Raw genomic sequence first — 26,467 nt, 5'->3', positions numbered from 1 at the left:
AACGGTTGTACTTCAATTTTATTATTTTGAGAAAAATCAATACCAAGTCAAAAATAAATTACTTCCTTGATTATAATTTTTTCTTGTTCCAACATATCCTGGTTGGTCAGAGGTGGAGATGAGCAGTTCCACTGCAGCCTGCTTGGTTTCCTCATTCCTCCCACAGACAGCAACACTGAACTGAAACACTTTCAACATCTTTGAAAAATTTACAGTGCGCTTGATTTTGGGCCAAACTAATTCTGAGGGAGAAAACATCACATCCAGGGAGTGAAGAAATCATCCAGGGGTGAAGAAATCAGGCGCACCTACTGTATTTCTGACAAATTATTGGATTGCTTTCATTTCATGGATCTCCAGCCATGTGAAAAACAATGTAACCATTTAATTTCATGAATGCCATCAAACACATTCCAAGTTAAAATGTAGTGAAACAACATTTGGCACGTGAGTTTCTGTTATCAAATCAGTCTTTCCTCAGCAATTTGTTATTTTCCACAGACAGTATGTAAATATTAATTACTGAGACCCATTGTATTTTGTCCTGGTATGCAGAGGGCAATTTGAAGTAGGATGAAAATTGAATCCAATTTAGTTTAAATTAAATGCTTGATCGTTATTAACTAGAAGCGGCATTTCACTCAAAAAACAATTCTTTTTTTTATACAAAAAGTAGAAAATACTAACTTCAGTTTTTAAAATTGAAATTCATTTTTCTCTCATATTTGTTAAATGTGACCAAATTGCCCTCTGCTTGTCTGATACTGGCCTGACAACCCATCCCAATACAAGATGGCTGACAGCCACAGAAAGATCCAGAAACCTGGCAATAAAACCAATATACATTTACAAAGAAATATAATCTCTCTTGCATATTAAACTGTTATAGTCTTATTATAATACACATTTTCATTTGGGAACCTCCAATGATGCAACACTGTGAAAATACAACGAGCAGCATGGTTGGAGTGTGTTTGTTTCACTGTATACAACATTAAAACAGAAGCTTAGTAACATTAAAATGGGATTTGATACTAAAACAACATGATGGGCTGATACCTCACATGGCAAAATTACATAGAAAAACAAAAACATGCAAAATATTCCATTGCCTTTGGACTATTTCAGAATCAGAATAAGAATAAATAATGTCCTTGTTTTTCTGTTGGTTGTGTGAAATTGCGTCTGGTCTGCAGCTACTTTAATGCTACTTGATACACACAGAGAGGTGAGGCTAAGCTGGAAAACATGCTAACAGGCTGCATAAAATAACCATCCAAACCACATCTTCTCTTTTACATCACTGAGTATCACATCTAAAAAGAGACGAACGGCCTATCACTGTTCTGTGAGTATCTGAACGGCCTATCACTGTTCTGTGAGTATCTGAACGGCCTATCACTGTTCTGTGAGTATCTGAACAGCCTATCACTGTTCTGTGAGTATCTGAACGACCTATCACTGTTCTGTGAGTATCTGAACAGCCTATCACTGTTCATTATGTCATTTGAAATGTCTTCCAGAATATTCTAGCAAAACCATTAGGGGACAATTATCCAACCAGGCAAACTATAAAAAGTATTAGAAAAAGACACCAACAACAACCTGAAAGGGCTCAAAGAAGGCAGGCTACAGATGTTAGTCATTTAGTTTGGCAGTACTGCTGCCACACCATGGCAATGGGGCTTTTGGTAAGAACAAAGGAAACATTAAATAACAAAAGCCCCACTTTTACTGCTGCAGCAGTAGTGCCAAACTAAGTGACTAACATCTGTAAGCTGTCCAAATGTCTCCCAAGACATGATGACCAAACGTTTTGGAAATATGACCACAGAAACAATTTAACAGACATTTGATCTCTCACCAAATCTAAACCCCAGTTCAGCTTGATCAATATCAGGAAGTGGAACGCCAATAAATCCCCTTCTTTCAATTGAAACAAACAAAAGTTAAAATACTCCCAACCGTGCCCCCCCCCCTCCTCCCCTCGACAAGGTCCATAAGAAATCCTCTACATCAGGCACTTGTTGATTAGTCCTTAACGGCTCCACACCGGCCAATCAGATACGCCGAGCGGCCCTCCCTCCTCCAATCACCTCCCCTGGATTAATTAGTCCCCGGCACCTTCTTGGCCCCTCTCTTTAGCCTCCTCTTCAGGTTAACCCTCTCCTCCCCGCTCTCCTCTCCCTCTGGCAGGCTCCTGGAGGTGCGGTGGACCCCGGGGGACCTCAGCTCCACGTGGTCCGGGCCGAGCGCGGGGTCATCAGGGGCCACAGGCCGTGGGGCGGGGTAGTTGGGCTGGTAGTACTCAGAGGGGTAAGCCCCGCCTCCGTAGCGGTAGGGGTCGTCCTCCTCCACCTCGCCGTAGTTCTGGTAGGTGCTGGACGGCAGGCGGACTGGAGACATAGCGCCGCGGTCAGTCACATCATCGCCCTCTGGGATACCAACCAACCAACCAACCAACCAACCAACCACGTAGCGAGCCAGCCAGCCAATCAGTAGGTCAGTCAGTCAAAACCCCAAACAAAGATGGCCACCACAGGAAGCAGCGTTTTGGACCGGTTTGGTGTTTTTTGATTGGGTTAGCGGGGCAGGAAATAGGGGGCGGGACAGGAAGGAAAGAGCAAGAGACACAGAGGGACAAGCATTACCAAAGGTTACCATGGGTTACCAAGCGTTATCAAGGGTTACCATCGATTACTAATGGTTACCAACAATTACCATGGATTGTCATTGATAGCCAAGGATTACCAAGCATTACCAAGTGTTACCATGGTTACAGAGTGACAACTTAAAGAGCAGAGTTAAAAGGAAGGTTAGGTTTAGGATATACAGTCACTAGTTAAAATGAAAAGCAATGTTTAAGTATAATGGTGAGAAATGAGTTGTCATCTACTTGCAAATGTCTCTTAAAGGTCCAATCCATAAGTCCGTAAGTCTGCTGTGATAATGTGGTTTTGGTATAGATAACGTTAGCTGCTTGCTAACACAGAGCTAATGGATTTACCACACAGTCAGATGCTAATAACATTACCGTCTTGTGTGAATATTTGCAACAGTCGCAACTCGCAAATATGCGTAACGTTACTAGCGTTATGCTTATGGTCGTGAAACATTGTTTGACTGACTGCAGTAACAGATCTGTTCCGTTTGGTCGCGTCCAGCTAACACCAGCCCAGGCATTAGACTGTATGGTATAATAGGGGAAGCAGGCTATGTCCTGGCGCATGCTAACATGAGTATTACTTCCCCGCAGCTAACGCAAGCCAAAACACGACCAAACATGCCACAATAACGTCCACTAATTCATCCAGAATCCTTCCCGGCCATCTCGAGGCTGATCTGGACGATAAATTGTCCAGGTTGCTGTTTTCAAGTGACTTTTATCAGCGAACGTTACAAAGCAACCAACACCTCTGCTGTTGCCAGGCAGCTGCTTGGGCATGTGCGAATATGGTGCACGCACCGCCAGCTTGAGCACATGCTGCCTGCAGTTACTCTAATGGCCACCGGTGTCAGTAATAGTTAGAACTTACGGATTGAACCTTTAAGGTTTAGGCATTCATTAGGTTTGTTATGTGTAAACTCATATTCCAATTGTTCTAACAGATGAAGCAATCCACTGTCTTCAATTGGTATTGTAAAAAGCAGCTATCTGGATATGTATGATTAAACAGCGTGCAGAAGTTGAGCTATATGAAGAAGCCATCGTGCAGATGAGCTTCTACCAACTCAGATCTCTTTACATGGGAGTGTAAACAGCTCTTAGTATTGAGTCAATGAAGATCCTGGTTTAAAAAAGAGGCACCGCTCCATCGTAATCTAGGAGGGAAATCAGGACAGTGATGTCAGGGTGAGCTGAACCTGGTAGCAATGCACAGGGTCAAGGGTCAATTCACTTTCTATTCAGCCAGTTAAGCTGCTGGATTTTTATATATAAATAAAGCTTCATACATCCTGCCTTGAGATTACTCTTGTTATAATTTGGCACTATATAAATATAAAATTGCTTGATTGATTGATTGATTGATTGATTAATTAATTGTTTGATTGTTTGAAATCAATGTCAATAATCAATCATCTCTATGACTGACCAACGGACAGAAGCTTGACTTCACTGGTTTGAAATGAGAGTAATTTGAGCCAAACCATCCACAGTGCAACTCATTTTATATTTAATAATCAATTTGTTTTTACCTGTTGCTCTCTTGCATTTGCAAGTTTATCCTTCTGTAATCCTGTTTTCATTTAATGTCCAACTGTTAGTTTTTGTTTTATTCCCTGTCAAACACTTTATAACTATCTGCTGCAAAAGTGCTCTAGAAATACAACTTATAATTATTAATTTAATGTGTTACTATTGTGTTACCATGTGTTACTTCTTCAGATGATATTTCACATGACATGATATGACATGAGTAGTGAAGGCAGAAGCCAGCTTGATTAGTTGATGCAGTAGTAGCACTTCCATTGCTACTGTGCAGCCTTTTTGCAGTAATCCCTGCACCTATCGTTTGTAGCATTTGTGAACGCAGCTCAATTCGGATACTTTGCTTGGTCTTGGGTTGGAAAGAGGAGAGTTGCAAAACACAAGGATGACAGAGAGAGAGAGAGAGAGAGATGGACACAAACAAGCACATTCAGAGTAATACTATACAATACAACGTGCAGATATTACTCACTGACCACCCTGCAGGCTACTAGCTGTAGCATGGACAGGCTACTGTAACCTTTGACCTCAACAGGTGGTAGAGACACGTTATTATGGATATCATGATCACATTTCTTGGCAAGACCCTCCCTTCTCTGCCTCTGATTGGGTTGAGTTCATAGACAGTAAAACATATGGATGTAGTGAGTGGTACAGCACCCGTTGGTTTGTTTTGAAGCCTTGGGTTTAGCATTTAGGCCACTCCCACTTTCTTTCTTTTTTGAGCCAGAGGTGACATATTTGTAGCCATGTTTGGATGAGAGGGGGCGCCCCAGAGCCGCCTGCTATTGGTCTTTTTTGTATCATCTATTTCAGTGGTTCCCAACCTACGGTACGCGTACCGTAGGTGGTACTTGCGCCCCCTGCTGGTGGTACTTGGAAGGCTCTGTGAATTTTTTTTTTTTTTTTTTTTTTTTTTAGTTTTTGTGCAAAATCCATGGTGGTCATTAGTAGTAGTTTTCAAACATGTGAAAGTGAAATAATAATAATTATTATTAATATTATTGGCAGTGTTTCTGAAGGTAGGTGGTACTTGCGCCCCCCCCCTGCTGGTGGTACTTGATCCCTGGAATCCCAATGTTTAAATTATGAAATAAACCCAACTTTAAAATCAATTGTAAAACATGTTTATCTATCAAAATAATACTACGAATGAAAATAAACTTGTGATCATTGAAATTGAGGTTTATTTTGTTGTCTTGAGATTTAGAAACAAATATTTGTTTCTGACGGACACTATACCTGTTGCGCATAATTACCTGCCCACCCTGCATGGTTACACAAGTGGTGAACAAAGACGAGGAGGGATGCTAAAGTGGATCAAAATGGGAGGGAATCGTAAAAGAGCTGTAGTAGAGGAGAGCAGCAACGATGAAGCACAAGGAGGTGAAGACAGCAGTCAACCCAGCACATGTGCAGCTGCTGCAGGTTGCACATAGGCTGCAGGTTGGAATAAATTTGCCTCCTGCGTGAACTGTGCATAGCTGAATAGACTGTATTTTAACGTCGGTCATATGGTGGTACTTGGAGAGCCAACTACTTTCTCAGGTGGTACTTGGTGTAAAAAGGTTGGGAACCACTGATCTATTTGATTCTAAACGGGTGAGTTATGGATATAAAAATTCACCCCTCATACAGTTGTCATGAAATGTGGAAATATCTATAGAGATGTTTTTGTACCAGGCTGTAAGCACATTTATTTCTTCACTTCTGTTAAGTCGGGCATTTTAAAATGGAGGTGAATGGGGAATGACTCCCTTTTGGCGCCAGCCTCAAGTGGCCATTCGAGGAACTGCTGTTTTTGGTACTTCTGCACCACCTCAATGGTGGTCCACCTCAATTTAGGCATGAGGAGTGATGATTGGTTGGTCAGGGTAAGAATATCAGGCTAAGCCAATCAGAGGCAGAGTAGGGCGTTCTGAGGCGGAATAGGGCGGGTCCAGTCTTTGCTATCCATAATAACACGGTAGAGACAGACTGGGTGGATTATCACCACAACCACAATCATGCATTTAAGGTTTAAAGATGACATGCAGGGTTTTCTCTCAATATATCACTGTCAGAACGTATAGGAATGTGTTTTTAGCTTAAAGTCCCTGGAAACCAAAATCCACAAAAACCTTCTAACTATTAAATGTAGGGTCTTATGTGAGTAATTGTGTGCCTCAGAAAGTAGGAGACATTAGTTTCAACCCTAACCCCCAAAATCGCCACTTTTCTACAAGGTCTGGATTTCCACTTCCTCATTGAAGAGAGCGGTGCTAAAATGAATGATCTTATTACGTCATAAGATTTAATCGAATCACACACACGCACGCAACCGCGCACACACACACACACACACACACACACACACACACACACACACACAGTAGCGCTGTGCACTCGCAGCGGCAGAGTCTCTCTTCCTCTCTGTCAGTATGCGCCGAGCAACGAGCGAACACACACGAACACACACACACACACACACACACACACACACACACTCCATCTCTCTTTCCTTCTCTCTCTCTCTCCTTCTCTCTCTCTCTCCGTTACCCTCGCTCTCTCTCTCTCTCTCTCTCTCTCTCTCTCTCTCGGAGGAGACCTGCAGTCCTGCACGCACACACACGGGACACGCCCACACAGTCCGCGGGAGAAAAGACAGTCTAAAATCGAATTGATTCTCATGACTTTTGTCATGACTGTCAAACCTAAATTTATATACTTTGCGACGTTCATCATCGTTCAAATTTGGCTGGTGGCTTATTAACATAGGTTCCTGTGATGTGATGAACTCAAAATGCTAAATAATAAAAAACAAATCTGGTTTCCAGGGACTTTAATGTTGGCTACTTTCTATATGTAGTGAGAGCTAATACAATATGTCACCTGTGTATGTCTAAACACAGTGCATAAATGTGATGTCTTCTCCAATGCTGACTGCCAAACTATTGAACTTTCAGTTCTGGCCTGTCAGTGGAAGGCTGAGAAAACATCAGTTCTGCTGTTTGGACGCTGGAGAGACAATTAACAGATTAACCAGCAGCAGATACAAAGCTGCTGACAACACAGCTGACATTCATGTCTCCAGCCTTTGATCTGACACTGATTTCTTGTTCTTTTACTGTGTACAGGCATATTTCATAGTGATATATATCCATGAGAAAAACCCTTCATGCAGCATCTTTACCATGACCAATTAAACCCACAGTATTTATAGACCGAATCACAGTGTTTGTTTACAAGATCTTCCAGGTAGAAAACTCCTGCATCACGTCCAAGTTACTGGCTCGACACAAACGGGACAAAGAACAACCGAGATAAAGATAAAATGGTTACGTCTAAAATGCATGTTTGATGCTTTCATATCTTATCAATTTCAACACTTTCACTAACGTTAGTTTGGAGACGTCATTTACCAACAGACTGAGGAAATTACAGCTCGAGTTCACCCAAAAGTAGCAGTTAGTCTGACCGGTGGTAAGCTGTCACTGTTGGGTTGATTTGGTTTATTAAAGACGTTAACACAGTAGGCTATGAGCACAGCAGAAACTTCACATAGGTCAGACCACCGTGATTAACTACGGTATATATCTCCAAGCGTTACAGTTACGGCTGGAAATGACAACAGAAATAAGCAATAAACATGTTTGCCAATATCTCTGTAATTCAAATAAATCGACAGTTGTCTACCTGGAAGTGACGAAGTGACTGTTGTTGTTAGCACGTCACAGTGATTCGATCACGATCAAACAGAACATGTTATGATGCAGCATTCGATCAGAGGTTTGGTTACCATGCAGTCGCTCACCATGCACTTTACATATATATATGCATGTGTATATACAGTATAATATGCATGTGTGTATATATATATGCATGTGTATATATATATATGCATGTGTATATATATATGCATGTGTGTATATATATATGCATGTGTATATATATATGCATGTGTATATATCCACACACATATATAGAGAGAAGATATTCAGAAATATAATGCCTTCATATTCAGACACATGTGTTTAAACAGTTAACAAGTTAGATATTTCAATAGGGAATTTGATATTGACAATGAAAGCCATAATCTAAAAGGTTACAGATTACAATTCAAATAAATGGACTTTCCTCGCTTACTTTAGGTTTGTGTCTCTATTTTTGTTTTTGTTTACAATCTCTACAAGGTGTGGTTGTAATTGAATAGCAATCAAAGTGATCAATAACAAACAGAAAAATCTAGAGTTTTCTGCTTGTTATTGTCGATCACTTGGATTGCTATTCAATTACATAATTTCAATAATTTGAAGAACATAATTTGAATCATTTTGAGTTATCAAACTGATAAATGATCACAGAGTTCTGAACTGCGACAGCTCATAACTTGGGATCAGCTCCATGTGACTAACACTGATAGGCTTAGGCGAACTGATAGAGTACAACATGTTATACTGTGATAGCTGACTAGAGGATCTGATTGGCTAGTTTCCATAGGGACCTACGTACCTCCCACATTGTAGCCCACACAGGAGTTCTGGTCGCAGTAGCCAGGAGGCCCAGCCGAGCCCACGGGGCCCGGGACCCCGGGTCGACCGGGGGAACCGGGGTTACCGGGTCGCCCTGACGAACCCTGGCTGCCAGTCCTGCCCTGCCCCGGGGCACCTGGGAGGGGAGGGGAGGGGAGGGGAGGGGAGGAAGGGAATTTAGATGGAAACTTATGGCTATTTTACTTCATTAGTTCAGGGTTCAAGATTCAAGATTCCAAGATTCAAGATTTGTATTGTCACTCCATTGTATGAGTCTATTTATGTCTATTTTCAAAAACTTTGAAGGCCTTGATTCTTTTTTCGCTCAAATTCACAAACCTTCAAGGATTTCAAGGACTCGTGGGAACCCTGTTAGTTACTGAATGAAGGATGGAGCCACAAGTAAGCATGATAATACATTTATATCTTAGGAATACATTTTTTCAAATTCCATGAATGGTGTAGTGTCGTTTACCAGGGGATCCATGAGGTCCTCTTGGGCCTTGGACTCCAGCACCTTGTCCTCCCTTCTCACCTTTCTCTCCTGGTGTACCTGGACACACAGACACACGCACGCACACACGCGCACACACACACACACACACACACACACACACACACAGAGACACGCACGCGCGCACACACACACACACACACACACACACACACACACACACACACACACACACACGCACGCAAGCAGGCACACACACACAGAGACACGCACGCACACGCACGCACACACACACACACACACACACACACACACACACACACACACACAGCATGTGGGAAGCATATACAGTTATTTTCTCTTTCATTTCCTGCTTGACCTTTATGACGTATGATGATTAATAGAAACATAGATAGATACAATCTACTGTGTCATATTAATAGAAACATAGATAGATACAATCTACTGTGTCATATTAATAGAAACATAGATAGATACAATCTACGGTGTCATATTAACAGAAACATAGATAGATACATAGGTAGTCTGTGATCACTGGACAGGCAATCACACCCCACCTGTCAATCACACCCCAAAATATAGTCTGCTTTATCATCCATCTGACTGTAAATGGGACCATAATTGACTAAATGAGCATCATGTTGTTTTGAAGAAGACTTGAAACTAGTGATTGAGACCATCAACTCATTAGGAAAGTGTTTACTGAGGTCATAAATCAAGTGAGAGGTAGGGTCATTTTCCCATTGACTTCTATACAATCAGACTTCTTTTTGCAGCCAGTGGAGTTGCCCCCTGCTGGCCATTAGAAAGAATGCAGTTTTAAGGCACTTCCACATTCCAACTGAATCCATTGTGCAGGAACAGCAGATCCATTTGTGCTTTTCTTTTGACTCGAATTACCGGTCGGAAATTTGGGTATAATTTCAGATCTCTGGTTTGTCCGAGTTGACGTCATCAAAGTGTTTGTTGACCTAATTTGAGGTGTAATTATGCAATATTTATCCTACCACTGACTCCTGGTTGATATAACTCTCCTCCTATCTGTGTACTGTCTTACCACTGACTCCTGGTTGATATAACTCTCCTCCTATCTGTGTACTGTCTTACCTCTGACTCCTGGTTGATATAACTCCTATCTGTGTACTATCTTACCACTGACTCCTGGTTGATATAACTCTCCTCCTATCTGTGTACTGTCTTACCACTGACTCCTGGTTGATATAACTCTTATCTGTGTACTGTCTTACCTCTGACTCCTGGTTGATATAACTCCTATCTGTGTACTGTCTTACCACTGACTCCTGGTTGATATAACTCTCCTCCTATCTGTGTACTGTCTTACCACTGACTCCTGGTTGATATAACTCTCCTCCTATCTGTGTACTGTCTTACCACTGACTCCTGGTTGATATAACTCTTATCTGTGTACTGTCTTACCTCTGACTCCTGGTTGATATAACTCCTATCTGTGTACTGTCTTACCACTGACTCCTGGTTGATATAACTCTCCTCCTATCTGTGTACTGTCTTACCACTGACTCCTGGTTGATATAACTCTCCTCCTATCTGTGTACTGTCTTACCACTGACTCCTGGTTGATATAACTCTCCTCCTATCTGTGTACTGTCTTACCACTGACTCCTGGTTGATATAACTCCTATATGTGTACTGTCTTACCACTGACTCCTGGTTGATATAACTCCTCCTATCTGTGTACTGTCTTACCTCTGACTCCTGGTTGATATAACTCTCCTCCTATCTGTGTACTGTCTTACCTCTGACTCCTGGTTGATATAACTCCTATCTGTGTACTGTCTTACCACTGACTCCTGGTTGATATAACTCTCCTCCTATCTGTGTACTGTCTTACCTCTGACTCCTGGTTGATATAACTCCTATCTGTGTACTGTCTTACCACTGACCCCTGGTTGATATAACTCTCCTCCTATCTGTGTACTGTCTTACCACTGGCTCCTGGTTGATATAACTCCTCCTATCTGTGTACTGTCTTACCTCTGACTCCTGGTTGATATAACTCTCCTCCTATCTGTGTACTGTCTTACCACTGACTCCTGGTTGATAAACTCCTATCTGTGTACTACCACTGACTCCTGGTTGATATAACTCTCCTCCTATCTGTGTACTGTCTTACCACTGACTCCTGGTTGATATAACTCTCCTCCTATCTGTGTACTGTCTTACCACTGACTCCTTGTTGATATAACTCCTCCTATCTCTGTACTGTCTTACCACTGACTCCTGGTTGATATAACTCTCCTCCTATCTGTGTACTGTCTTACCACTGACCCCTGGTTGATATAACTCCTCCTATCTGTGTACTGTCTTACCACTGACTCCTGGTTGATATAACTCCTCCTATCTGTGTACTGTCTTACCACTGACTCCTGGTTGATATAACTCTCTTCCTATATGTGTACTGTCTTACCACTGACTCCTGGTTGATATAACTCTCCTCCTATCTGTGTACTGTCTTACCACTGACTCCTGGTTGATATAACTCTCTTCCTATATGTGTACTGTCTTACCTCTGACTCCTGGTTGATATAACTCTCCTCCTATCTGTGTACTGTCTTACCTCTGACTCCTGGTTGATATAACTCCTATCTGTGTACTGTCTTACCACTGACCCCTGGTTGATATAACTCTCCTCCTATCTGTGTACTGTCTTACCACTGGCTCCTGGTTGATATAACTCCTCCTATCTGTGTACTGTCTTACCTCTGACTCCTGGTTGATATAACTCTCCTCCTATCTGTGTACTGTCTTACCACTGACTCCTGGTTGATAAACTCCTATCTGTGTACTACCACTGACTCCTGGTTGATATAACTCTCCTCCTATCTGTGTACTGTCTTACCACTGACTCCTGGTTGATATAACTCTCCTCCTATCTGTGTACTGTCTTACCACTGACTCCTTGTTGATATAACTCCTCCTATCTCTGTACTGTCTTACCACTGACTCCTGGTTGATATAACTCTCCTCCTATCTGTGTACTGTCTTACCACTGACCCCTGGTTGATATAACTCCTCCTATCTGTGTACTGTCTTACCACTGACTCCTGGTTGATATAACTCCTCCTATCTCTGTACTGTCTTACCACTGACTCCTGGTTGATATAACTCCTCCTATCTCTGTACTGTCTTACCACTGACTCCTGGTTGATATAACTCTCCTCCTATCTGTGTACTGTCTTACCACTGACTCCTGGTTGATATAACTCTCCTCCTATCTGTGTACTGTCTTACCACTGACTCCTGGTTGATATAACACTCCTCCTATCTGTGTACTGTCTTACCACTGACTCCTGGTTGATATAACTCTCTTCCTATATGTGTACTGTCTTACCACTGACTCCTGGTTGATATAACTCTCCTCCTATCTGTGTACTGTCTTACCACTGACTCCTGGTTGATATAACTCTCCTCCTATCTGTGTACTGTCTTACCACTGACTCCTGGTTGATATAACTCTCCTCCTATCTGTGTACTGTCTTACCTCTGACTCCTGGTTGATATAACTCCTCCTATCTCTGTACTGTCTTACCACTGACTCCTGGTTGATATAACTCCTCCTATCTCTGTACTGTCTTACCACTGACTCCTGGTTGATATAACTCTCCTCCTATCTGTGTACTGTCTTACCACTGACTCCTGGTTGATATAACTCTCCTCCTATCTGTGTACTGTCTTACCACTGACTCCTGGTTGATATAACTCTCCTCCTATCTGTGTACTGTCTTACCTCTGACTCCTGGTTGATATAACTCCTATCTGTGTACTGTCTTACCTCTGACTCCTGGTTGATATAACTCCTCCTATCTCTGTACTGTCTTACCACTGATTCCTGGTTGGCCGTTCTCTCCGTTGGATCCGGGGAAGCCAGGTCTGCCCGGAGACCCCTGCTCTCCCTGGGGCCCCGCAGATCCCTGTCGGCCGGCCTCTCCGGGGGGTCCGGGCACCGTGCGGACGGACACCGGCTGGCTGGGCACGTGGTTCAGGATGGAGTTGTAGCGCGCCATGTGGCCTGGAGGAGAAACACAGGTTCCCTTAAACATTAACTCATTCATGGCCAAATACGTCTTTAACGTCTTATCAGGAATGTGCCTCCCCGCCAAATACGTGTTTGACGTGTTTTTGTTTTTATTAGTGTTTACTGTTTAGCGTAGTTCAAAGACTTCCCCAGCCTGTGACATGGTATCAGGTCCCTGGCCTCAAAGTCAAGCCGACAACACGTGAACAAACAACTACCGCAGCTGTTGTTTTGAAATGGAGCAGGAGGAAAGAACAGAAAACGGAGAAACGCTGCCTGTTGCAGAGAGGAGAAACGCCATTGAAACGCCCCTCGGCGCGCTGCCCGAGCTGGTCGCCTTGCTGCAGGGCAGCGAACATGGATCAGTTGTTCGCGGTAGTCAAACCCGTGACCAACATGATCGATCCTGGTCTCAAACCCAAGCCGGGGACCCCGTTCCTGTGTGCCAGCCCGAAAGAGACGAGACGGAGTCACAACTTTGTGAGGAGGAGGAGAACGAGCAGCCTCGCCACAGAAATTGCTTTCACACAGAGCCAAGCAGCACGGCCACTTTCCATGTCGAATGCGAGGAAGACTGGACTCCAATGGACTTCTATAGTGCTTTTGTGGAGTCTGTCATTTCATTTTCCATAATCTGCTGGTATGGTAATCTTTGTACTAAAGACAAGAACTCCCTGGGGAGAATAGTGAAGGTGGCTTCGAAAATAGCCGGAACCCAGTTCAGAAGCCTGGACCAGATCTGTAATAACCAGGTTCTGAAAAAAGCAGTGTCCATCCGATCAGATGATGCCCACCCTCTGAGGTTCGAATATGAGCTGCTTCCTTCCGGGCTCCGCCTTCGTGCCCCCATAGTTAAAAAGAACAGATACAGAAATTCCTTTGTGCCTGTCTCTATCAGAGCGTTGAACGCTGCTGGGGTACAAATGTAATGTCTCCCCATCTGCCGTTGCTGTTATTTTGTTATTTATTTATTTTATCCTTTTATTCTTTTATTCTTTTATCTTTATTTATTCTTAGGGGTACAGTACAGTATATCTGTATTATATACTTTGTCTGCCCTTTGGTCTGGACTGAGGTTTTTCTTTTGTGCTTTAATACAATGATACATTGTAGCTCTTTCTCGTGATATAAATGTGCTGCTGTGAGCGAACTGCACTTTGCTACTATGCACTTTATATCTCTACTGTGCACTTTAGATCGTTGCTACTGTTGTCATTTGCACTTTAACTATTGTGTTGCACTTTAAACTGCTGCTCTAGACTGTTTTTACAATGTTTTTTTTGTCTTATTTGTTTTTATGTATGTACTTCGTACTACACTTTCTGCAATCCAATTTGCCCTTTTGGGACACTTAATAAATCTTGAATGCGACAGGACCCGGATGATCTCGCGGTAAGGAGTAATTTGTGTGTGTGTGTGTGTGTGTGTGTGTGTGTGTGTGTGAGAGAGAGACTACACTGTCTCTCTGCATTCTATGATCGTATAGTTTACTGAGACACTAGTACACTACACTGTCTCTGTACTAAATGTGATTATATAGTTTACTGAGGATATGTTGCTTTTATTTCAGATGAGGAGCCGATTGTGAGCCCACATCTCAGAATGAGGTCAGGACGGCCGAATCCCTGCCCATCTTTCGCCGAAGATTGAAAACTCATTTTTTTTTTTTTTTCAACTTTTTATTTTAGTTTTCAGTTACTCTACTGCTGCAAGGGTGTAGATGATGTTCCACAGTTGATTCCACTAATGTTGACAGAATGTGACATTGTAAGTCGCTTTGGATAAAAGTGTCTGCTAAATGACGAAATGTAATGTAATGTAAAGAGACACACATGGGCCCCGCGCACACACACACACATTCACACTCACTCACACTAAGTAAACTGTATTGTTGAATGTAAAAAAAGCACTTCATGTATATAGATATATATATATATATTTTTGTCATTTGTGTCATAACGAATAGTATTTACATGTCTGATGTCAATACAGTTCAAAATAAAAGAATTGAGAGCGAGTTCTGCCTGAGATTGTGTCCTTTACAAAAATGCCCTTTTCTCCTATTTCTCTTCTCAGAGAGACCTTTTTGGTGAAAACAGGGTGTATATAAATGGCTATAAGTAGAGTACAGAACATGCTAAAAGCTCACTTTTTTTTTTCTGGTGAACCCAAAGACGTACATCTTCATTTTGAGGTATTGCAAATCACTTTGGTGCTAATAGATCATTTACTGTGGGTCTTGAATGATGACCAACAATTATGAAAATCTTTGGCCTGAGCTAAATATTGGCAGTCCTAAATTGGCCATGAATGAGTTAAACATCACATTCAAGGACTTTTCAAGGACTTTCCGGGCCCAATCCCCTCAAATTCAAGGACCCAACATGCTGGGCCAGATTACTCAAATACTGTGTATTGTACTCATATATGTATTGTACTCATATACTCATATACTGTGTATTGTACTCATATATATACTCATATACTGTGTATTGTACTCATATATATACTCCTATTCTGTGTATTTTACTCATATATATACTTATATACTGTGTATTTTACTCATATATATACTCATATATATACTCATATACTGTGTATTGTACTCATATATATACTCATATACTGTCTATTGTACTCATATACTCATATACTGTGTATTGTACTCATATATATACTCATATACTGTGTATGGTACTCATATATATACTCATATACTGTGTATTGTACTCATATATATACTCATATACTGTGTATTGTACTCATATATTTAAGCAATATAGCATGAGAGCCAGTGTGTTGTGGCAAATATATCCCGCTGATCAGCTGTTATCCCACGAGGCCGCAGGCCGAGTGCGATAACTGCTGAGCAGCGGGATATATGCCACAACACACGCAGCTCGAGTGCTATATTGCTTTTATAAAACGGTTTCCAAGTATGATAATATAATAATAATAATAATACTATAAGTCCGACTGGCATGGCATTCTGATAGAGTCAGTTGAAACACTACTGTAAGGCGGGACCTCTAGCAAGAAGATAGACGTGCGGGTGATTTGATTGGATCGTTCTGGAGACTGAAGTTGACATTGGCCAATCCTGGCACTTGCTGAGAAGCTGAGAGCTTTCTGGAAAGCCCGACACGCAGCTCGAGCGCAGCGCTGCATTCTCAGCGCTTGCTGAGAAGCTGAGAGCTTTCTGCAAAGCCCGACACCAACTAACGTTACGGGGTTAAATGCGGGGTTAACAGCCTTTTTTTTGCAAAGAAGACATTAGCCCGCGTCTATTCTTGGATAAAACATAATTTTCTGCGAAGTATTAGTAAAGTTATAAGCGAAGATCGATTCACAAGGATCTGACAGCTGTCTCCGCCATTTTGTTTTTCCTTCATTGTTATTTGAGGTAACCAAAGCCTTTTAGTAAGAGAGTTGCCATGGCGAGAGTGGGTTACGGTATTTATACAATGGCTGTGAACCAATCAGATTGCTTGATTTGAGAGAGCCGTTTTATAAATACTCATATACTGTGTATTGTACTCATATATATACTCATATACTGTGTATTGTACTCATATATATACTCATATACTGTGTATTGCATCGGGGCACCAGCCCATTTGTCTTGTTAGGGGGCATCACAGCATTCAAACCACAATTAACAGTTTGATAATTTTCTTTGTACACTTTGGCAGCCAAAATGAACCTTTGATACTAAAAACACTGGTGTCCATATTGTATCCATATTGTATCCATATTTGTTTAGTATTGATACGTATCAATAATACACACAGCAGCTTTGTGTGTAAAGCCTAAAATGGCATCTGTAGTCAATCTATGATGTAAAGTAACTATTAGAAAGAGAGAGAGGTTTGGATGTGTCATACTGTGCTGTGTTAAACCTATTTCCTACTATAAAAATAAAAATAAAATCAAAGATTTCAAGTTGTTTCAAGTCTGTTGGCAACCCCGGAGAAAATGTCTAGGTCTGGATGAGAGGCTTTGCACACACACGCACGCACGCACGCACGCACGCACGCACGCACGCACACACACACACACACACACACACACACACACACACACACACACACACACACACACGCACACGCACACGCACACGCACACGCACACGCACACGCACACAGACACAGTGTACTTACTCTGGATCAGCTGCTCACACACCTGCCTGGCGATGGCCTGGACTGATGCTGTTGACTGGAGGTCACCCTGGAGACACACACACACACACACACACAGGGCACAGCGCGCACACACACACACACACACACACACACACACACACACATTCACATTCACATTATTCAGATATATCTACTGTACGCACACATGTGGAAACCAGACCCAGAGTCCTGCAACGGGTCGGGTACCCGTGGGTACCCGCGGGTTACCCGCAAAAAGCTTGTGTAACGGGTAAAAAAAATACTTCTATAAATTCACGGGCATGGGTAAACAGATAGTGCTGAGCAGCTGGTGACTGAACTAACGTTAGCTGCTGCTGCTAAGTGCTACTGCTAACGTTACAGGTGAGGTGATGAGTCTCAGCTAGAGACTGCTAATTATTCGCCTCCTGTGTGAAACGGTGGCAGTTTGGTTCAAAGTGAGCGACTGTGTGATTCATTGATCGCGGGTAACGGGGCGGGCCACGGGTCTTATATTAACGGGTCTGGGCGGGGCCGGTTTTGATTTTGAGATAATCGCGGGTAACGGGGCGGGCCACGGTTCTTATATTGACGGGTTTGCAAAATTGGACCTGTGCAGGACTCTGAACCAGACCATCCTCACAAGGAAAATGGCAACATGGTCTATTTTCCACAGTGTTAAAACAACAAATGTTGTCGTTTGTGACCTCTTGTGGTCATCTGCATGCATGCAGTGCATATGGCAGCGTCGGGAGCTGTAACCAGGAAGTAGCAGCGGCCTCTGGTGGTCTTTAACTTAACGACTTAACTGAACTTAACGAGCCTGATATTGAACTAGGCTGCTGACATGTAAGGGCGTAGAGGTGGGTTGGGGGGGGACCTGTGGCAGCGTGCTCGTCTTTCAACTGAGAGAGCAAGCGAGAGAGGCGGGTTCCATTCTTAACCCCAAAACAATCAGAACCATAAAGGATGCCTCCCTTTACACCTGACATTCAAATGTTTTCAAATGTGTGTCTGACACGGAAGCGACGCGACTTGGAGGCAGTTTCATTCCGTCCTCCTTGTTAACACGTTCACTGCCAATGACGAGTTGACTCGTCAAAAAAAATCCAACGGTTGACTGCCAATGACGAGTTGACTCGTCAAAAAAATAATAATAATAATAATTTGACGGTGGGACGTGGATCAACGCCCCCCACGTCTCCTATAAAAATATTGGAGCCACCGAACGTGTACAACCCATTCCACCGACCCACTAAGTGGCGACAGTGCTCTCCAGACTAGAAAAAGCCGAGCCAAAACTGCAGGGGAACGCGCGAGGAAACCATTCTCATACTGTAAAATGGATTGGCGAAAACGCTTTCGCTTTCGCGCATTATCACGCTGGGAGCTGGCGGTGGGGGATTGCAAATTTGCATAATAGATTATGCGTGCAACACACTTTGAAACACCGGCACAAGCCCACAATCGCATGCAGCTTCATTGCAGCTGAGCTCACAACCGAAACGACTCATGCAGACTCGCCCAAAGAGCAGCCGCCAGCAGCCAGGCAGCACAGACAGGCAGAGCCTCGCTTGTGACAAACGCTGCAAAGCCACCAGAGACACACCCACGGAGGGAGGAGTTTGAAGGAGAGGGGGGTTTCCTGCTGCTATGGAGGAAATTACTGTTCAAAACTATTGTTTAGATGTCTGACGTCTTACGCCAAAAATAAATGGTTAAAGTGACTGTTCTATCGAATTTCACAAAAAGCCATTTATCTCAGAATAAATTTTCAGACGCTGAAACCATGCTGTATTCTACTGCTAATGCCTACATAACTACTAACTCTACAAACTAACTCTTTTAGACAGAGAAAGCACACATTCTATTAGTTCTTTTGAGATCATTTGTGTTCACAAAATCTTAGCAGAAAAGAATCCTCGGCTCTTGAAAGATGAGCCAGAATCCTCAAAAAAAAACCTTGGCAGAACCTACCTACAGTATTGAAAAAACGGCTAGCAGTGAATGTGTTAACAGTTTAGACCGATCACACCCGCCATGTTTCGTCTGAGTCGCATCCTGCAGCCAGGTATAAAGTCAGTGCAAGTTGTGAGCAGAGCATATTAGCGGAGCGGAGCGTGAAGCGAGCGGGGAGCGGAGCGGAGCGGGGGGATTTTGGCTTGAGCGGTGAGCGGGGACCAGAGCGGTACCGGAGCGAAAGTTGGAGCGGCACCGATCAACCCGCTCAGTCCCGCTCCAGTTTCGATCACAACATGTTCGAACCAGAATGCATCGGTGCGTGGCCATGTGCACGACCACTATTTTCTTGCCAGCTGCGGCGAGACGAGAAGGAAGAGAAATGAACATGCAGCCGACTCTGCTGAGCTCATGTTATTTGTAGTGAGCAATGTCCATTGCCCAGGCATTTAAACGCAAATAAAAACACCCTGGCCTCTTTTTCTTTTTTCTTCTTCTGAGCGGAGTGGAGCGGTGAGTGTGAGTGGGGGAAATCTGTATGGAGCGGGGAGCGGTCTGGAGCGCGTGGAAAGGGCCGCTCCGGGAGCGAGGAGCGGTAATTATCACCGCTCCGCTCCGCTCACATGCTCTGGTTGTGAGCGGCGCGGAGTAAAACAGAGCTATGGTGTGAATGACCAGGCTCCTGCTCAACGCTTCCGTGACCGTTAGCGCTGCATCGCTTCCATTTCCAGTTCTTTCTGTCCGCTCTACCACCCCCGAAATATCAGCCGTCTGTCCCAGAGTCTATTTACTTATCAGACTGATGGACTCTGGGTGCCCAGAGAGTTCTCTCACCAAGATGCTTTGGTCGACTTGTGTGCTTTTATCAAGGCAAGACAAGATGTTGGTGACAAAATTAATAGTTTCACCTTCTTGAGAGACGGAGCTACTGTACTTACCCGTTCTCCTTTATCCCCCTTGCCTCCTGTAACGCCCTGCAACAGAGGAGACGAACAACATGAGGACTTAACCCTGAGACAACCTGCTCGGCTTTTAGGGACCCAGCTACATGCCTCAATTAAAAAACAAATACAAACGCAAACAAACAAACAAAAACACTATTCCACCTCTGAACTCACAGTAAGTCGCGGTCTAAAATGTCTAAAATTGAAGTATTTAATCACAATGGACGGTTCACTTTGACATTTTGAATGGATTAATCTCAGTAGAAACAGCTTGATGAGCTACTGTGTTGCGAGCCCAGAAGAAGCTGTAGTGCTCCTGTATGGACCACAGCTGCACTCCCCTGGGGTTTCCTCCAGATAGGACCCCCCATCTAAACACATGCAAAAAATAAATAAATAAATCGCCAAATAGAAAAAGAATGAGTTATGGGGACTTTAATGGGTCTTTAAAAACTGAAATGAAGATTTGAAAAAAAATCTGCTCCCTGAATAATACAGTAACAGTGAAATGGTTGCAACAAAACAGGGATTTGAGCAGGAACAAGGAGGAAAAAGGAGATCAACTGAAGAGAGACAGCAAGCATGGCTGAGCCCTCTCCCTGTGGATCAGTGTAGGCATAACACACTGAAGGCTGCTGCTTTGTCTCTGTCTGCTTCATGGACTGACAGACTCACCGGCGGTCCCAGTTCCCCGTGTTTTCCTGGAGGACCGGAGGTCCCGGTGGCCCCTGGGGCTCCTGGGGTCCCCTAGGAGAGAGGAGAGAAGGACAGAGGAGAGGAGAGAAGGGGACAGGAGAGGAGATGAGGAACAACATGAAGGATTGATAATGATTAGGTCACAAACTTCACAAACGTCTTTTCATCATACCGATCGATCCTGACCAACATCTCATCTGGTCATCCCAACGCTCCACCAGGCTTTCTGCTTTATCCTTGTTTTGGGTCGTCTCTGTGTTGTGTTCACTGCTAGTTTTCCCAAAACAAACGTAGGAAAGCGTCTGATTGGCTGAATGACGCTGACGAAGCTACAGAAGCCCTGAGAGGCAAGTGAGGAAAAAAACTCTTATCTAAATTGTTTTCCCTGTGTATGGCTTAAGAACAGGTGAAAAAAGGTGTTTTGCCAGGATTTCTATTTATTTATTTATTTATTTATTTATTCTTCGCCTGTTAGTCACGATTTTGGTCACGTTTTCGTGAAGGAACATTGTATCATCAGTGACATCATCAGTGATGTCATAAATCCCACAACATGTTGCACCCATGGCACATTGTCTCCAGAGTCTCCACCATGGAAATCGAGTGCGCAAGATTGCTAGATCATCTCCACCCTAGAAATTGCGATTGCTAGTGTTCTAAATAGGACTAAAAATATTCTAAACATGAATGCTTTTAGTCGTATTTAGACATGGGGCTCTATCTTCCTCCTGGCCTTAGGCGCTAAACTGGCGTTAAAGGCAAAAAAACACGCTTTGCACCTGCCTACCCATGACTCGGGGAGATAGCGTCATGTTTTACTTCGTTTCGAACTCAAGCTCTCACTAGTGCCTACAACGCTGCGTACGCAGCACTATGGAAGACTGTCATTTTGCTCCAAAATTACTTTTCATTAAAACCGACCACCCACCCGTAGGTGGCGTGGTGCCCCCCTGGGGCTGACGTGGCCACCCACCTCACCCACGTGACTACGTCACGTCCTGTCAGCCCCAGGGTCCGCCACTCTACGTTTCTTCCAGCCACTGAGAAGACGTGTTTTCAAAAGCTCCGTGGTTAACTCTGAGTTAGCGCTCTTACATAGCTTCAGATACTAGGCTCGTTCCATCTTATTTGCCCACCTTAAGAGGTTTGCGTGGAACGGGGTAAAACAGGCTTCGGGGACCCGATCCTGTTCTCTCCACCGGCGGCGTCGGATCAAGTCATCTAAAAGCTAAGAGTATCTTCTTTTAGTTAACACTTTTATTGCTACCGCCGTGTAGCTGTGCTAACGTTCCCCCGGCTGGGGCAGCGTTATCGATTGAGGGCTGACTTAGGTCTGCGCTCAAAACTGTTAGGCTAGGTTGCATACGTGCTGTTAGCTTACAGTGTAGCACTAGAACAATAGGCTAGTTAGCCCAATTGTTGCGGATTGTGGTTAGCGTCCGTGTGCTTGTTATTTAGGCGCCGGCTATATTGTCAGAGCGCGCGCGTTACTCCGGCTGGAGTAGCGTTAGACAGATAGTTAGCTAGTTGCTTAGTGCAGTTAGCTTGGACTAGCTTGTAGCACTCCAGCTATCTTCACCGTTGTAAGCTACTGTTAAAAGTTAAAGCTTACGCGGTGTACTCCCGCTAATTCCTGGTTACAGTCGGTGGGGCTTGTTGCGAGTTAGCTTCGCTGAACTCGCGCATGGACGGGGCGGCGACCATGAGAAAGGGGGGGACAGCTAGGAGCTGTGTTAGTTGTGATGCTACTCTGGCGAGTTTCGACCGTCACAGGGAGTGTGTGTTTTGCCTCGGGCACAACCATGCTACAGATGCCTTGCTGAAGGCTGACTTTTGTCAGACCTGCAACGGCTTCGCCCTGGGCGAGCTGCGGGAGAGAGCTTTGCTCTTTGTCCAGGTGGGACCAACCCTCAGCCAGCTACTGCTGGCTCAGACCACTCGGTCGAAGGGGAGCTACCTGACGAGCAGGTCTCTCCGGTCCAACCTGAGCAGCAGACGCAGCGAAACTCCGTTCTGAGTTGGGCGGATGAGCCCATCGATCCCGTGTTAGAACGGGGTGGGCTCTTCCCGTACGACCCCATAGTCGTCCCCCCCCTAGACACCCCCCAAGAGGAGATGTCAGGCGGGGAGGACTGGGACGGTGTAACCACTGTCACCTCTCTGGTAGGGGCCCGCTCGGAGACGAGCGTCAACGAGCCCTACCAGAGGCAGTTTCAAGGGGTGATGGCTAGGGCCGCAGCGAAGCTCGGCATCGCTCGGGCCGAACCACCCCCGCCCCCCGAGTCAGTGCTGCTGGGATGTTACTTCCAGCCACGCCAGGCACCACAGGCGCCCCACCCGAAGCCCCTCTTACCCGTCTGTATAGACGTGGTTCGCGCGGTGCAGATGGGATGGGAGAAGCCTCAGGAGGCCAAGCCGCTCTGCGCAGGCATGGCTCCGTGGTCAGCGTTAGAAGGGGGGGATAAGCTCGCGTTTTCCGCGATGCCTCCCCTCGAGGAAATGGTGGCCAGACACCTGGCCCCCAACCCCGCCAGTCTGCCGCCATGTCCAACAACCTGGCTATCCTGCAGGGTTACCAGGCAGTACTCTTGCGGGAGATGCAGGGTGACCCTGCCCCCGAGCTATTTACAGAGCTCAGGATGGCCACCACGGCTGGACTGCAATGTATTCTTACCGGTGCGATGGCCGCTGGGCCGCTGGTAAGTGGGCCGGTCAGGTTGGTGAAAAAGTATGTATTATGTATTTGATTGGGCCGGTAGCGGCCCATTCAGGTGTCAATAATGAATGATTCTGGTCTCTGGAGTGGCCCTCTAACCAATGCTAATGTATAGCATTGTAATTTAGGATGTTACCTGAAGGCAACACAGGTGGTGACAGCCAATGACATGCACGGAAAACGTATGTATGTTTGTGTGTGTCTCTGACCACAGAGAGAGAAAGAGAAACTGTTCCTCGTGTTATATTTATTTGCTCCGTCTTGCTGCTGCTCTGGGAGTGCACGCGAGAACTGCTGCATTAACCCACTCTGCTAACAGACGTGTTGTTCAAAGATGTTGTTGGTGCTCCCTCTAACTCCACAATGTGCAAGATAGTAATAGGCTATGTGTCTCTGTATAGGCGGGTGCACAACGCACACACCCTGCTGAGAGCAGCGCACACACATGCTGACATGCTGCGCTGCTGAGACGCACAGTGTGCGACTGAAATGTCTGCACTTTAAAAAAATCAGTGTTATGTTTAGTACTTGTTCAAAAGGCCGTCTATCAGCGCCGTTTGCTGAGGATGCAGATCAGGTACGCTCTGGGGATTGGAACGGACTCGTGCTGTAGCGGGCACGCGCTGTAGTGTAGCGGGCACGCGCTGGAGAGGTGAAGTGCGAGCGGACAGAGAGAAGAAAGCGAGTGAGGAGCATGGTTCATGTCCGCGGTTCAGAGACTGATCTCAGTTAGTACTGTGTGCGTGCGTCCCTGAGACCTGTAAGTCATGTCACTGTTTAAGTTATCAGTTAATTGCAGTTAATGTAAAGCATAAGTTTATATTCATGTTGGAGATTTGGTTACCCGAAGGATGCGTGATGGATTCCGCTCCTAGTACACGTGGCTGTTAATTGAATAATTGATGGAATGCCATACTCCGTGCCTGTCGGGTGCATTGTGGAGACTATGCTATGACTAAGATTATATTAGAAATAGATGTTTGCCCTGCATTAGTATTGTATAATTCATAGTGGTTTGTGGTTTGGTGCACATTTAAATAGTTTTATTGTATCAAGCTTAGGCAAGTAATAGTAATTATTAGTGATTGTTATTTCCACGATATATGTACATGTATGTTGATATGGAGGCTGATATGCTGGCTATGTATGTAGTGAACATACAATAGTTTATGTCAGTATATAGTGTATATACTGTGTGTATGTATGCATAGATGGATATATGTATAACTGATGCTATAGGCTTTGTGGTGGACTAGTTTATTACTGTAATTATAATAATGTATATATATATTTTATTTCTTTACAGAACCACATACACATGTAAACCACGCCCATGTCTGACCATTGCTCAGTCAAGTAAAAGTCTTGAAAGGAGATAAGTTGTCTGATTCCGTGTTTTAACAGACACACCTGGAGCGAAGTTTAAATCCAATCAGAACCAGCAAGTTATAGTATCATACAGTCCTTTATTATAGCCTCAACAACAGTACTGTACTTATGTCTATTTAATAAGTAAACGTTGAGTTCTCACTGGGCACGTTTATTCAATGCTGCAACATCATTACACCTAAAACCCCTAGACCGGGTCATAACATGTGGCTTTATAAGTAAATCCCCAACCCATGCGAGCGCGAGCTCGAAAAATTGGGCCGATTCGAAATTGTGGGCCTGTCTGACACATGGCAGGTAGCCCTGATGGCCACGGACTACGCCCTGCGTATGGTCGACTGCTTAGCGCAGAACAGCGGGAAGGTCATGGCCTTCTCCGTTATGACTCACCGTCACCTGTGGCTGAACCTCACCCAGCTCCCGGAGCAGGATAAGAGGAGGCTGCTAGGGGTCCAGATCTCTCCGGAGGGACTGTTCGGTCCTTCCGTGGAGGATTTGGCACAGCGGTTGGAGAAGCGGCAGCGGGACTCCGTGGCGGTCAGTACCCTCATGCCTAGGCGAAGAGGGGAGGACCGCCGGTTCCAGGTGCAAGCGCGCTCACAGAGTCGCCCTCCGGGCCCTCCAGCGCCGCGAGCCACCCCACGCCCGCGGGTACGGGCCCCACCTAGGGCACCTCTGCTGGAGGCACCCCACCCAGCCGCAGTGGGCTCGTCCTGGGTCCCACGGCAGGCCAGGGTGCGCGGCCCCCGCCCCCCAAAGCGGGGGGGGTGCCCGGGGAGCGGGTGACCAGTCCCATACTTAGTCTCCTCCCGGGGGAAGGGGGGGGGGGCTATGAGCCCACCGTCGTTGGAGCTCAGCGCTCAACTTCGGGCCGGGACTCAGCAGGGGCCTACCCAGACCGTCACTCGCCGGTGCGTTACGCCCGGCGGGGACGGCAGCTCGCCAAGGCTTGGCTTCAGGGCCAGCCTTCGGCTTGTAGCTCTAAGGACAAGCCCACCGTCCTCGGTGCCCACGGGCCCGAGTTCGGTCGGGAGCTCTCCCAGGGTCTCATACCCACCGTCAAGAGGCCCCCGGGACAAGCCCACCATCAATGGTGCCATGGGCACATTGTTGGTCCGCGCGCGGCGGTCGAAAGAGAGCCTTGCCTCCTTGGCCCCCCCAGCCTGCGAAAGCCGCACGGCGGGGGGGGCTATGCCGGTTCAACACGCTCACAGGCGGAGCCCGAGTAAAAAACCGGCAGGGGGGCATTGCCTCTTCTGTCCTGCCCCCCCCATTTTCTTCCCCAACCAAGATACCGGGTCAGAACCCGGTACCCAACAATTTACTCATGACCAAGGGGGCGGGTTCCGACCC

General features: G+C 45.1%; 1 protein-coding gene across 1 annotated transcript; it reads right to left on the bottom strand.

Moving 5' to 3' along the window:
- On the bottom strand, positions 1-22,713 carry LOC310770994 (uncharacterized protein; the record flags this gene model as incomplete). Its single annotated transcript, XM_083663683.1, has 8 exons — positions 1-2,396; positions 8,702-8,857; positions 9,197-9,274; positions 13,056-13,244; positions 17,411-17,477; positions 20,308-20,343; positions 20,989-21,060; positions 22,651-22,713. 8 exons carry the CDS (start codon positions 22,711-22,713, stop codon positions 2,107-2,109), a joined length of 951 nt encoding a protein of 316 aa, XP_083519809.1. The 3' UTR covers positions 1-2,106.
- Positions 22,714-26,467: the final 3,754 nt, after the last annotated feature.

This window comes from Poromitra crassiceps (genome assembly GCF_964638095.1).
Source record: "Poromitra crassiceps genome assembly, contig: HAP1_SCAFFOLD_290, whole genome shotgun sequence".
Lineage (NCBI taxonomy): Eukaryota > Metazoa > Chordata > Actinopteri > Beryciformes > Melamphaidae > Poromitra > Poromitra crassiceps.
Note: the sequence above shows the minus strand (reverse complement) of the source record. Positions and strands in the feature narration are given on the sequence as shown.